The following is a 14,143-nucleotide window of genomic DNA, read 5'->3' as shown; positions in this document are numbered from 1 at the left end:
ACGAGTCCGAGGTGGGTGGATCACCTGAGGCCAGGAGTTTGAGACCAGCCTGGCCAACATAGTGAAAACCTGTCTCTACTAAAAAGTACAAAAAAAAATTAGCCAGGTATGGTGGGGGGTGCCTGTAATCCCAGCTACTTAGGAGGCTGAGGCAAGAGAATTGCTTGAACCTGGGAGGCAGAGGTTGCACTGAGCTGAGATCCTGCCATTGCACTCCAGCCCGGGCAACAATGTGAAACTCTGTCTCAAAACAACAACAACAAAATACTAAGAGTCCCAATTTTCTGATGCCATTGCATTCGTATGTACAGGACTGGTATCAAGGCCAGAAACAGTAGAATGAGTGGCCCCAGCCACCAATTTGGGTGGAAAGATTGGAAACTAGGATGTTCATCAAGCATCATTTGTAATAGGAACTCTGGGAATATAGTGCCTGTTCCTCAGGTTGTGTGCGGTAGACTGGCTACGAACTCATGGTGTACGAACTCTGGAGGTTGGGCACTGCAAGACGAACATTTAAGTACCTGAAATAAACATGTGGAAATAAACAGAAAGCTAGAACCAGGATATATTGCACCTTCTGGCTTCTTTTTAAAATGACTGGAGCAAGAAACAGGAAAGAAGCACATTCGTCAAGATGTTAACTCTGGGGAGAGGACCAGAGGTGAAGCTGGGATTCTTGTTTATCTGTGTTTTTTAAAAAAATCTAGCAATTCTGGGTGACTTTGGTAAGGAGGTACTCCTGGCCATCTGAGGAAGGCCTAAGGTGTGGCAGCCAGCAAGAGTTTAGGGGTTGGAAAATTCGGAGCAAGGCAGAGAGGTGCAGGGCTTGTTGGCAGCACCAGGGGGCAGCACTTGCTCACTGCCTCCCCGGAACCAGGCCCCCGAAAGCTGTGTGTGCAGCCAGCACACTAAAGGCTATGGAGGCACTGTCCCTCAGCAGCCTGCGCACTGACTGCCTGATCCAGGTCCAAGCTTGGGACCTCTACTTGGGCACCTTTGTGTAGGGCCCATTTTCTTTGGATGGCTTGCTGTGGACTCAGCCCTGTGTTGTGCCAGCATTTCTGCAACTTTGTCTATCCTTTTCTCTTTAGCCGTAGACAGGATTGTTGCAAATTTGGCAATTTGCTCCTTCCGCTAAGCCTTCCCAGTTAAGAAACCATCCCAGAAACAGTCTGTAGGTTGTTTATATCAAGTCCTTTTATTCTGATACCACAGAATTACCTTGTCACAATACAGGGGGAGGGACACTGAAGTACCACGAGTTCTCACAGAGCACAGGAGGACAGCACACAATTCACAAGGTCATGTGGAGGACTCGGGTCATTGCACTTACAACTGTAAACTTGTTTGTTTGACTTTGTACAGCACTCTTCCCCCCTCAAATAAAGGAGAGAAGGAAAGAAAGGGAGAGAGGGAGGAGGAGGGGAAAGCAAAAAAAAAAAAAAAAAGACATGAAAGCTAGAGGAAAAGGTATTGAGTGGCCACCACTCTCCAGGATACTGCACTTGGAGAGAAGGAGTTGATTTGACCCCAGAAACTGAATGAGGCAGGAACGCACACACACACACACACACACACACACACACACACACGCACATACACACATGATCATGTGCATACACATAAAATATCTCACCACTTCCATGGCTCTCCAGTGCCACCCCAGTGCACATGGCAGCAGGGCTGCTGGCACCCAGGGAGACAGAGATGGCATCTCTGAGGAGTTTCAGTTGGTTAGGCCTGTCCCTCTACCCCTGTTGGAGTCCATGATGACAAGTATTTACAGCATGGGCGTGGGTAAGGGGAGAGGGGAGGGGGCAACAGGGCAGGACCATGCTGTCATGGCAAAGGACCTGCCTGGAAAACTCCCTACAGGCTCCAGAAGACAGGGCATAGTTGCCACCACTGCTGTTCTTTCACTGTGGGCCCTGAGACCACATGCTAGCCCAAGGACTAAGAGGATGGTGGTGAGGGGAGGGCTGTCACTGTGAAGTGAGTACACTAGGCCCTGAAGTGGGCAGAGAGAGGAGGCAATGCCCTTGCTCATGATGCTGGGAAGAGGGGTATGGAGAAAGCCTGGGCTGCATGCTAGAGACTCATTTGGAGATGTGTCTGTTGCTCTCTACTTCCCAAGGCACCGAATGCTGGTCCCTCAGCTTCTGGCTGCATTGTCCCCAGAGTCACAACTGCATCCATGCAGGAGCCAGGAAGGATAGTCCATGGACCAGAGGCCTGCTCCAGCCACCTTCACAGAGGGCCAATGATGTATCCTGGGGGTACAGTGGGGAATGAGGAGTGACAGCTGTCAAATTTCAAACTCAGAGGGCTTGGCCAGAAAGGAAATTTGCGGAAAAGTCAGTAATTTAGAGCCTGAGACTAGGCCTACTGGAGGCTCTGACTCCCTAACATTTCCCTGCCTATTCCTTGCTTCTTGTCCCATCCCCTGGCCTGTAGTGGAAAGGATGATTGCCTTGGTCTCCAAGGCACATCCCCACACAGAGCTGGTCCTGGGCGGCCAGAGGTGTTAGATGATGTCTTCCCTCAGCCCTCGCTCAGATGGCCTCATTCAGCGCATACCTGATCTCTGGGATGAGGAAGATATTCCATGGGTTGAGTGAGGCCAAGTCCCAGGAAGGCAAGGGTGTTAAGTCCAACACAGAGGTTGGCAGCTTCCTTTCCCATCCATTGCTTCCAGAGGTGAGCCAGGAGCCCTCACTGAAGGGGTGTGTAGACCTTTTAAAAAAGCATGAGAAATGCGGACCCCTGAGAAATGCATGGTGCAAACCAGAGCACTCTGGACAAAGGTCAGGCCTTGAGGGGTCAGGCAGCTACTACCTGCCGTACTCCTGGCTCAGTGGTAGAAAAACTGATGAGCAGTGGGATGCTTGGGCTTTGGAGAAGGGGGTGGGCAGGGAGCATAGGGTCCTAGGGACAGATGCCGAGAGGGTCACACAGGACCTTCTATAAGATTTGCTACTGAGAAACTTCACAAGAAACTTAGCTTGAAGCCACTGTTCATATGCACAGTTCCAGATGACCATTGTCAACTGTTCTCACCACAAGTGCCAAAGGCCCTGTTCTTCCTGAGCATCCATTGACCCCCTAGCTCCAGCCCAGATCTCCTGGCTCACAGTCCTTTGAGCCTCTTAGCCACAGAGGAGAGGCATGGAACAGGTGCAGTCAAGAGCTGGGGTCCCTGAGGCACAACCTGGCTCTGGTCTTATCTCTGCCTCTCTGGCCATGGATGCTGCCCAGCTCTGCCCTTGACTAGTGCCCTTTGGGAAAGGGCTAGCAGATGCCTATGGCTCAGGGTTGGGGTAGGAAGGGAAAATGACAGACAGAAATCCTACAGCAAGCCTTCAGAATGTCCATGTCCATACACACGCATCCTGTTCAGGCTCCTACCATTGCATCTGCTCTGGGGATTCCTTTTTACCTGCTATCCTGGACAGAGAAAACTGCAGGGTGTGTGGGGCCTTGAACTACCTGCCCTGCAGTCTGGCACGCTCAGGCAACAATTCTGGCAGGTCCTTACTAGCTTGTGCAGAAGTCAGCTAGAAGTGCTCCTGAAGGAGAGGTTCTGAGGCAAAAAGAACTCCAAGCAACAGGGTCGAGCATTTAAAATGGATGAAATCGTGCAAAGAGGCTGCGAGCTGTGCATGCTCCACTGCGGGACAGGCGGTGACTCACCTGGCAGCAGCGAGTCCTGCCACAGGTCAAACATGCCACAGACTGAGAATTTCACACACACAATGGGAGCAGGGGTGGGGTGGGGGTTGGGGGTGATATGAGTGTATCTATCCAGTTTCTCAATTACATGTTTGCAATTAACTCCTTATACATAACATGGAATTTATTAAATATTAACAGTTGTCAAAATTGAGGGTTTATATTTCATTGCATAGAACGTTAGAGATGAGACTTGTGGCTGTGCCCAAGATGAAGGGAGGCCCCCAAGGGAAGGGCCTTGGGGAGGAATGCAGCCCAGCCCACCAGATGGATAGACAGTGGCACACTCCCCCACACAGGGCCCTGGGCCTTTCCCTTGGCTAGCAGAAGCCTGGCCACTCTGCTCTGAGCACACCCACTGGTGATGGCTTAAGAAGGACTGGAATTGCACAGTAAACAGAGGCGGGCTAAGGGACCTCCCTAGACCTCGCCCTGGGGTTGTGCTCTTGGTGGCCTGCTGCCCCCTATTGCTTCTAAGTCAACATTCTCCCTGTGCTGAGCAGGGGCAGAGCAGAGAGGAAACCGAACCATCAGTCACAAAGTGGTGGTGGAGGGGAGAGGCAAGGGGTGAGCCAAGAGAAGAGAGAAAGTGGGAGAGAGAAACAAAAGAAAAATGTTTATGAGGTATACACGTAAATCAAACTGGAATGATTAAGGCTGTTCTTGAAATCAAAAGAAATCCCCAGGTGTATGGACGAGGAGCCGGCTGGTTGAGACAATGGCGGTGCCGCTGGGATGCTCACGATGGCTAGGGGGATGGCTTTGAGATGGTGGCAGTGTTCTAGGACACTGCCACCCACGGGCTGGGAGAAGCCTCAGCCAGTGCCCACGCTGCTTTTCGGTGCTACGGCCTCTTATTTCAGCGATGAGACAGTGTTAGGTCCTAATGTTTGTAAAGTTCTCCCAACCCCATGCTGGCCACATGGAGGTCTGCTCCGATGTCACCCAGAGGGCAGGTGACGGGGGCAGGGCCCTGTGCCACAGAGGGATCCGGGCCAGCTGGAATGTGAAGGAAACGGAGCCTGGGGCCCCCAGCCCTCAGTCAAAGCCCCTCTCCAAGGCTGTGGAAAAACTTCTGGCATCTCGGAGGGAGGGCAGTGTGCGCCCAAACTCTGTGTATAACGCATTGGAAGCCTGGCTGGCCAGGCTGCAAAGAGGAGGCTGTGGGAAGTACGGCAAGATACTGTTGTGGCCGGGTTTCTGGAGAGGGTCCTCCCTCCCAACGAGGGCTGTGCCTTGAAAGTGGTGCCCTGTGGAGAGCAGCGTCTCTGGAAAAACAATCAAAGGTCCCCCGGCCACTGGTGCCACTTGTCCAGCAGATGCTTCACCCAGACAGCTGCTGTGAGAAAACATCGCATCCTCAACTGAGGCCTGCCTGCCACGTCCCACCTGGTGAGTCTTTGGGCCAAGGGTTTGCCAGATTGTAGATGCTTGAAAGAGAAAAGGAGGGAGGGAGGAAGGAAAGAAAAGAAAGAAGGATTCTGTCAAGAACCATAGATAGCTGCTTCCCACCCTCACACACCTCTCAGCCATCTGCCTGTGCCAGCAGCCACCTCCTCACCCACGGAGTACCATTGCCACTCAGGCCCAGGAGGTGGGTGCTTGGGCAGGTTGGAGGTCACAGAGAGGACAGGAAGAAAGAATAATCAGGTCAGCCAGGAAGGGACACTTCTTTTAATGTAACAAAAGTTCCTTTTTTTTTTTTTGCTTGAGAGTGATGGAGATGGAATTTGGTTTGCAATGGCACACCTTTCCAAGCCCATCTCTGAAATTGCTATAAAGAACTCCAGGAAAGGGATACTCACAGCAGCACTGTCCACTTGACCCAATCATTAGCCAAATGCTAGAACTCAAGGGAGATTTCTTTAACTACAAAGTCAGTGGTCTCAGTGGCCCCTCCACACCATGTGGCAGGATGCAGAACAAAGCTGTGTCTGTGCTGCTTTTGCCTCCTCAAGAACCACACCCTGGCCCCAAACCCAAGGTAGGTACTGCCATGAATCCAGGCCATGGGCTGCCCCTTCTTCCCCTCCTCTCAGCACCACTTCTGATTTCACATCTGTTCCAGGGCAACTCCAAGGAAACATCAGCTGAGCAGGAAGCTGCAGGAAGCCCACTGTGAGAGGGTGAAGGCAGGAAGAACGCTGAGGGCTGCACTATGCTACTGTAATTAGAAGAAATTCCAGGCTTCTTACTTGGCCTGCACAACCCACCCCAGCTGAGTCCCACCGCCTTGGACTTTACCCCTGACCACCTCTCCCCTCCACTGTGGCCCTAGCTGTGCTGACCTTTTCCTTGTCCCTGGTGCCCCCCAGTCCCGTCCTAGCATCCAATCATCCGTCAGTGCTGTTCCCTCCCCTCTGTACATCCCACAGCAGCTGTCCTCCTCCCTCACGCCTTTCCTCACATACCTTCAGCTCAGCACTTTATCTAGAGCAGACCTCACTGCTTCCATAGCTCTGCTTCACTGGCTTTAAAATACTTATCACTTTCAGAAAGTACCTTTTTAATTGAATTTTTATTTTTAAACTTATTTATTCTCTATCTCCTTTAATGGATTGTCAGCTTCAGAGGGCAAGGTCTTGGTTTTGTTCTCTGCCACACCCCTAGAGCCTGGAATAGCACCTGGCACATACCTGGGGCTTGACGAACATTTGTTAAATAAATGGATGGAAGCCTGGGCCTTTCCAGGGTCCCACTGCTTTTCCAGAGAGGTAGCCTGTGAGGTACCACACCTAGCTCCTTCCCTCCCACACCCAGGGCTGGCCTGGGCCCAGCATCTGCTGGCCCCAGGGCTCCCTTGAAGTGACCTGCTCACTGACCACCAGGCCCTGCATGGATACCGCATACATGCCTGTGCACCATGAGAAGCACCCTGAAGTGGGAAGGAGGGAGAAGAGGAGGGCCAAAGGGGTATAGGACAGTGGTCGGTGGTCCTGGCTATGCACAGAGCCACACCAACAGCCAGGTGATTCTCCTCCCACCCAGGATGATGCACTTTCTCCTCCTCCCACAGAGGCAGGGCCAAGGCCAGGGCCAGGGCAGGGTCCAGGAAGTGGTGTCTCATCCTGCCTTGGCCACTGCAGCCCAGACAGGGCCAGGGCTCCCATCCTGAGGCCATTCTGTCCTATCCTTAGGCTGACCTAGTCTGAGACTGAGACTCCCTTTCCTCTATGTCCCTTCCTGTCTGCCTCTCTACTCCTTCCACTCTTCTATCCTGTGGGCCACAGGCTCAGCCTGTGAAGCCAGGAGTGTTTTGACTTCATTCCCAGAGCTGCACATGCAGCTCTGCAGGGTTTGGGGACTCTAATCTCTTCCAACTGACTGGAGCAAAGGCACCAGTAGCAGACATCAGGGAAGAGGCGTGTTCCCCCACAGGAACCACAAACCACCCTGTCATTTGAACTCAGTGCCCAGCACATAGCCACAGACCACCCGGACTTTGAACTCAGTGTCCGGCACATAGACTTCAAGTCGTGGGGTGTAGTTGGCTTTGCTGGGCTCTTCTCCAGGGGTGCCACCTGACTCATGTGCCACCATCTCAGGGAGCTCTGTGGCCCCCGCCTCTTGCGAGGATGGAGGGCTGCTGGGCCCATCACAGCTGAAGGAAGCCCACCAGGCCCTTCCCAGTTCACACTTGTTGGAACTGACTAGCTGTTGTCTGCCAGGCCTTGGCCCTTCACTCCTCCTCTGGCGCATCTCACCCTGTTCCTGATACTCACTGTTATACGCAGAGTCCAGAGCTGCGCCCTGGCCTCTGACTCCAGAGATTTTTCCACAGCAATGATAACTGTCTTCATTTCTTCAAGAGCCTGTGGAGCATTTATAGAGGAGGGCTGGAGAGGAGCTGCATGCCAGGGACCCTACCTACAATCCAGTGTCAGCCCAGTGTTGTGAGAGCCCTGCAGGGGATAGCGGATGGTTTGAAAGACAAGGGGGCATCAGCCTTGGCTTTGGCCCCTCCTTTGCTGGGGGCCTCTACTGTGTTGGCCCCATGGTAGGGGCTCTGTGCACAGTGTCCTTCCTCTTTCTCCTCCCACATTCAGAGAAGAGAACATTGCATCTCCAGCCACAGCACCAGCAGAAGATTGGACTCCTCCCAGAGGACCCTTCAGACTTAGAGCCCCACCCCCACCCACATTGCCTGGGGCCTTTCCCAGAAGAGGCAAGGTACAGGCTGCTCGTACTCACCCTGCTGGGCATGGTCACCAGAATGAGGAAAATTTTTTGCCAAAAGCAGAAACAGCTGTGACATAGAAAGAGGAGAGAGGCATCAGGAAATTGGGCCAGACCCCTCCCAGTCAGGGCCACTTGGCATAGTGAAGCCAAGCATCAGCAGGTGGGCCCTCCGGCTGGCCTTCCTGTGACGAGCCCTTCCCTGTGCCTGAGTGACTGAGTCTGAAGTCATCTCACAGACCCAGCCTGCACCAGAGCAGGCCCCAGAGCAGCCACCCACCACAGACCCAGTCACAGGCAGTGCATACCTTCCGTCAGTTTGCCAGCTTGCTCGGCTGCCCCACCAGGAAGGATCTTGGAGAACACGCTCTCCCCTTCGGCACCTGGCTGGCTGGCAGGAGCCCCTGGGGTTCCTCCAGGCCTTGCTGCAGCCTTCACACCTAGGAGGAAAGAAACCACCCTCATGAACTATGCATGGCCTGGCTCTTCAGGGTCTGAGAGTACAAGTAGCCACAAGGGAATCTGAACACAGCTACCCCATGAGGTGGGAAGGTGAGAAGGAGGCTATGGGAATAAAGAGATGAAGGAAAGAACAGGAAAACAAGGGGTGGGAGGAGGCAGAAAAAAGGAGGTTGAGGAAGGTAAAGAAGAAAGGGAAGCAAAGGCAGAGGAGAGGAGGAAAGGCGAAGGAAGGAGGGAGCAAGAAGCCATGGTCCCTGCCCTGTGCTCACCAGTGCCTTCCAGCTTCTCTGCCCAGAGCTGCTTGGGCCCTAAAGCCCCTGTGCTGGTGACCTCATTGGCTTATTCTAACCCTAGGCTTGTTTTCTTCTGGGGAGGTCCACAGCCCGTGGGGTACCTCTTCAGGGATTAGTAAGGGCATGTAGTGTGGGGGAGCTCAGGGCGCAGGTGGTGTAGAGAGAGAACAGCCTGGGTTCTGTGCTATGGGCCATAGCCAAGGATGTCAGAGGATAGGCTCACCTGCAGGTCCAGGTCCTGGTGTTGACTGGGCCTGAGGAGCCCTTCCCTGTTGCGGAGCTTTGGCTGTCCCTTTAGAGCCATTTGTCTGTTCTGCCCGTGGCTGCAACACAGAACCTATAGCTGAGATTCTGCCCATCAACCCTGCCCATGCCCAGCCTGGAACCAAGGGGATGCCCAAGCTTCATTCGTAGCATCTGCCCTGGTTATAACCCATGTACGGGAGCTCTGCTTACCAGTCCTGCTGGCTGAGGGCCTGTGGCTGTCGTGGGGCCTGGCTGAGGCTTCCCTGCAGGCTGGCTGGCAACAGGGGCTGAGCCCCGGGTGGTTGGCTGGCTCTGTTGCTGCAGCCGAGCCTGCGTCGGGGCCTGCTGTGGGGGCTGCAGCCCAAGACCTTGCTGCTGCTGCTGCTGTTGTTGCTGCTGCTGCATCTGTGGCTGGCGCGATGCTGCCCCAGAGGGTATTTGCCTGGATGATGGTGGCTGTGACTGTTGTGGCCCTGGAGCTGCCTGCCGACCTTGCAACTGTGGCTGCGCCTGGGGTTCTGCCTTTGACTGCGGTGCAGCGGGCCCAGAGTGGGCTTGTCGGGAGCCCTTCTTGCTGTCAGAGGCATGATGGTATGCGGAGGGAGCACGGGATGGCTGTGAGTACTCAGCAGAGCTGGGGTAGCCAGGCTGACTCTTCTTCGGCATAGCTGAAGCAGAGCTGGGCTGAGAGTGGGGCCGGGCCTCATGGCGACCCAAGTCCCGAGTGTGTGGTTTGGCAGCACGCCGTCCTGGCTCCTCACCAGTGTGGCGGCCTGAGTGCCGCCCGTGGTCACTGTGGTGCCGGTGTTCCTTGGCTGAGGCATGGCGGCCTGGGCCACCCTCATCGTGAGGCCACAGGCCCTCCTCAGGGGGTTCATCGTAGTCATGGTAGCTGTGCCTGGAAGGGCCTCGCTTCTGGGAGGAGGAGGAAACTGCATGGCCCCCGTGGTGCCTGAACCGGTCAGAGCGGGCATCCCGGGGCTTATCAAACCAGTCCGTCTCCTCCTGGCCCAGGTGATACGCTTCAGAGACCAAAAACAGAATACCATCAACCCCCGGGCTGGCCGCAGGGGGAGGCCTAGCTGAAGCCATGCAAAGAAACCAAGAGAGTGGGTGCCACAGCCACAAGCGGATCAGCAGGCCCCCAGCCCACCCTCCCGCAACCAGGGACCAGGGTACAGATGGAGCAGGCAAGGGCAGCCTGCAGCAGGACCCACCAGAGGAAGTGCCAGGCCAGCCCCTGCTGGGACATCTCAGGGCCCAGGGCCCCACAGGCAGGCCCCCCAGGTGCTGAGTATCCGCAGAAATCACCCCTGGCTGCCATTACCTTCACTGTCGGAAACCACGCAGTGGGAATCATCCAGGATGTAGCCCTCCTCACGCTTATATGCGTGGGCCCGAGGTCCGTCCTTGACATGCTCCTGGACATCAGGCATGGAGTGGCTGGAGCAGAACTGTGGGCAGGTATCCCCACCAGGAGGGAGGGGCCCTCCGGCAGGGCGGGGCCTCCCCAAGGGGCTGACAGGGCTCTCCTCTTCAGAGGCCTGGCTCCGCATGGGGGGCCGTGCCCGGCTGTGGGCCATACTTAGGGATGAGGGCTTGGGGCCCGCTTTTTGAAGTCGCTCCACAGCCTCCCGTTCCCTTTCGTACCCCTTGCCCCTGCCGCTGAAGTCATGGCTGGACAGCTTCTCCCCACTGTATGTAGAAGGTGCCCGGGGCCGGCTGCTCCCACCATAAATGCGGTCATCCTCCTCTACTGCGTCCCGGCTGGACATCCCATAGTATCTCTGCTGCTCATACACGTTCTTCTTGAGCCCATAGGTGATTTCATCCTGGAACTTCCTGCTTCGAGAGACCAGGCTGCTGCTGACTGCAGGTGAGGGGTAGGACGCCAGGTCTGACTCCACATCCTTGGCCTCTTCAATAGGCGAGAACTTGGAGATCTTTTGCTCCATGCCCTGCTTCCGGTGCTTGCTGCGCTTTGAGGAGATGGCAGCTGGAGCCAGGCTCTTGGAGGGATGCTTGGGCCCCATGGGCCCTGGACCATACTTCTCTGTGCGAGCCCCATGTCTGTAGTCACTGTCACCGTAGTAGTGGGTACTGGCTGGTCGACCATTGCTCTCCATGCTCCGGTGATGGCCACCCTTGCTGCGGGGGTCGTACGAGTCCTCCTCAGATTCCTCCTCCCCTCTGGCATAGCAGCAGGGCAGTGTGGGCCCCTCAAGGACACCTGGTTCTCCAGGCTCTTTCCCTGGACGCCCACTGCTGCCTGGCCCCAGGGGCTCCAGCCGCTGGCTGTCAGGAGCAGTAGAGGTGCTGTCCTTGGTCAGTTCACTGATGTCGTCAATCATTACATAATTTCGAGGAACGTTCTGCTCCAGATTGGTATAGTGTGAGTCAGAGGGGTAGGTGGGGGCTGGGCTGTGGCTCACACTGCCACGGTCACCAGCTCGGGGAAGCTCAGGGACCTTGCCCTGCTCATAGCCACTGCTCACTGTTGGGCCACTGTAGCCAGTTTCAGAAGGGGCCGAAGACATGGCCACAACGGGGCTGGCGATCACCTCATAGTTGGTGGGCACCTTCTGCTCCAAGTCGGCTAGCGATGTCTGCCGTGGCTTCTGCGGGGGGGCACGGCTATCAGCGGGGACTGGAAAAAGGGTGCTCTGTGTAGTTTGCATGGGTGTTTGGCCTACATAATGGCCTGTGGGACGGAAAGCCTGCTGGTTTGGCAGGCCAGGCTCGGCTGGGTAACTGGTGCCAGGAGGAAAGGCAGGAGCAGCTGGGTATGTGCTGGGGCCAGGGTAGGAGGGGGCCTGGTGGGCTGGGAATCCGTTCTGAGCTGGCCCACCACTGCCTGCAGTGTACTGTGGGGCCAGAGGCTGAAAGCGGGGCTGCTGGAAGGCAGTGGGACCAGAGGGGGTGGTAGGAGCAGCGGCAGTGGCAGAGAAGTCCACATACTGGCCGGAGGGAGTAGTGCAGCCCTGGAGCCGCAGCTGGTTGAGCTCGCTGTCCGACAGGTAGTCACGATGCTCACCAAGACCACGCAAGGGTGGGTAGTCACGGCCACCTCGGTCTTTGGCCAAAGACTCTTTGCGTTGTGTGATACCTAGCTCCAGGTACTTGAGCTTGGCGTCAATCTCCTTCTCCTCCTCATCCAACTCCGCCTGCTTCTTGCGCAGCTTGGTGGACTCATGCTCCACCAGCCGCAGGTCCCGGTCCAGCTCCCGGAGCAGGCTGGCCTTGGTAGTAGGGACAGCGGTGGGCCCCGTCAGCCCTCTCTGCAGCAGGCTGGCTGCATACAGCTGTGGGGCGGCCTGGCCAGCCAGGGGAAGGTGAGCCTCCTCTGGAGGGGGGCTGGGCAGTGTCCGCTTCACCTTGCGGACCAGGCTGTTGGGTGGCAGCGCCGACACCTGAGACAGAGGGAAGGGTGGGCAGCACTGAGACCCAAGGTGTGGTGACTTAATGGGGTGTGGGGTAGCAGAACCCAGGCCTGGGCTGGGGCAAGAGCTGGGTTCCACCCTGCTGGCACCCTGATTTACCAAGCAGCCTGGAGGCCTACCCTGCCCACCCATAGGCCTTGGTTTCTTTGCCATGGAAGGAAGATCTGTGATTATTTTACAGCCCTTCTCTTTCCCAGAGCTCTGGGAAGTAGGAGGGTAGGGGCAGATTCCCTTCATGCTGATGTCCTATACTGGCCCAGCACACGGCTTCAAGAACCCCTGCACATCTCCAATGGGCCTGTCACCCTCTGCTTCACATTGAGGTGAGGAGAGTACAGCTGTGGTTCTGGGTTTGGGGCCTAGCAGCTGACAGGGGTTGAGATCAGTGGAGAGTATGAACAGGAGGGGTGGAGTGGAAAGGGTCCTGGGCTCGCCAGGCTCCCTAGAGGATCACGGGAAGGGAAACATGCGGGCTTTATGCCAGTCGTGGCAGGCTCTGAGTCTTATTCTGCCTCCTGCCCTAGTCCTCTCTAAAGTGACATGCTTCTCAGCGACCTGCCCACCCTCTTCCTCTAGTGCCCTGCAACACCCTCTGCTGAACTCTCTGGGCTGTGCTCTTGGGCTAGTCCCTAGCTCCCTGCAGGTCCCTCAGTCAACCTGCTATTCTCTGGAGCCACCAGTGCACCTCTAAGGCCTCTCCAGCCCTATCTCCAGCAGCATGGCTTCCTGGCCAAGGTTCCCTAACAGTGCCTGCAGTAGATGCTCTGCATTGCCTGAAGGTCCACATTGCCTGGTGCTTCACTCCACCTTCTCAATTTTTCTCTAGCTCCTGGCATTCCCAGAATGCCCCATGCCCTTGGGTTTCAATGCCCTTAGAATTTGGGGCCACCCAAATTCTAAAATATTCTGAGAAGTGACTCTTACAGGATTCTTACTTTTTACCTTGCCGATTAACTACCTAAAAGCTTCCCACCTACTTCCACCATATGTCATAATAAAAATTATAGCGTGCCACCAAAATCTCAGAGTGGGCCTTTTATGGAATAAATTTAGCTTTTTGAACCCCTTACTCTGTTTTCTCTTTTCTTATTTTGGCCACGCATCGTGAGTGCCTATCACGGCCTGGTCTCACATGACCAGCCCATGGGACCTCTGTGCCTGCAGTCAGGACCCCCCTGCCTCTCTGACCTGCCCTCCCTGCCAGCCCAGAGTCCTGATCCCACTCCCACCCCATATGGCCTGCATATACCAAGACTCTTCACTACCCAAGATCATCACCTCCACAACCCCAAACCAAGGCTCCACTTTTCTCCTCTGCATCACACCCTGAAAATGGGCAAATATACCTTACGATGCCTCTGCCAGGTCTCTTCCTTCAGCCCATCATCTCACATTCTGCCCAGGAAACTTTCCAAAATATCTGCTTTGTCCCATCTCACCGGCCTAAAACCTCCAGAGGTTTCCAGGGCCTTTAGGAAAAGCCCCCCTCCTCAGCCTGGCACCCAGTCATTGGCATTAGGCCCTCAAAACCCCCTATTCTCACCTCTGCTGCAGCCCACAGCCAAGCCACCTCTCACAGTCCCCATACATCACTGGCAAATAAAGCCACAGCCAGGGTTAAGTTTATGCTTCTGAATCCCTTATCCAGGGGAGCAGACAGGTGTGTAAAGAGATTTACTGAGGGCCAGGTAGGGGCAGGGAACACCCTGGGGCAGAGAGCACACTGCAGCCCACTGGATGAGCCTCTAGTGCCAGGCCACGGGGCCTGGGCTTCCCGTGTGGCAACAGAAACCA

General features: G+C 55.5%; 1 protein-coding gene across 5 annotated transcripts in view; it reads right to left on the bottom strand.

The window, feature by feature from the left end:
- Positions 1-1,178: 1,178 nt before the first annotated feature.
- The window catches only part of BSN (bassoon presynaptic cytomatrix protein), a 44,287-nt gene continuing 31,322 nt past the window's right edge, over positions 1,179-14,143 (bottom strand). For 2 of the 5 annotated variants that reach the window (XR_004272413.1, XR_004272412.1), the window contains exons 5-11: positions 10,237-12,319; positions 9,120-9,931; positions 8,887-8,986; positions 8,217-8,348; positions 7,924-7,978; positions 7,455-7,544; positions 1,179-5,162 (exon numbers count right to left, since the gene is read on the bottom strand). Coding sequence is in view for 2 of the 5 variants with exons in the window: in XM_032289841.1 (XP_032145732.1) it covers positions 7,938-7,978; positions 8,217-8,348; positions 8,887-8,986; positions 9,120-9,931; positions 10,237-12,319 (3,168 nt within the window). In the remaining 3 variants the exon portion in view is untranslated. The remainder of the gene's footprint in view (positions 5,163-7,454; positions 7,545-7,923; positions 7,979-8,216; positions 8,349-8,886; positions 8,987-9,119; positions 9,932-10,236; positions 12,320-14,143) is intronic. The other 3 variants (XR_004272411.1, XM_032289841.1, XM_032289842.1) reach the window with 3 other exon arrangements.

The sequence above is a fragment of the Sapajus apella genome, unplaced genomic scaffold (genome assembly GCF_009761245.1).
Source record: "Sapajus apella isolate SASKATOON/1434 unplaced genomic scaffold, GSC_monkey_1.0 scaffold23, whole genome shotgun sequence".
In the NCBI taxonomy this organism is placed as follows: domain Eukaryota; kingdom Metazoa; phylum Chordata; class Mammalia; order Primates; family Cebidae; genus Sapajus; species Sapajus apella.
This window is presented reverse-complemented; position numbering and strand designations above follow the sequence as displayed.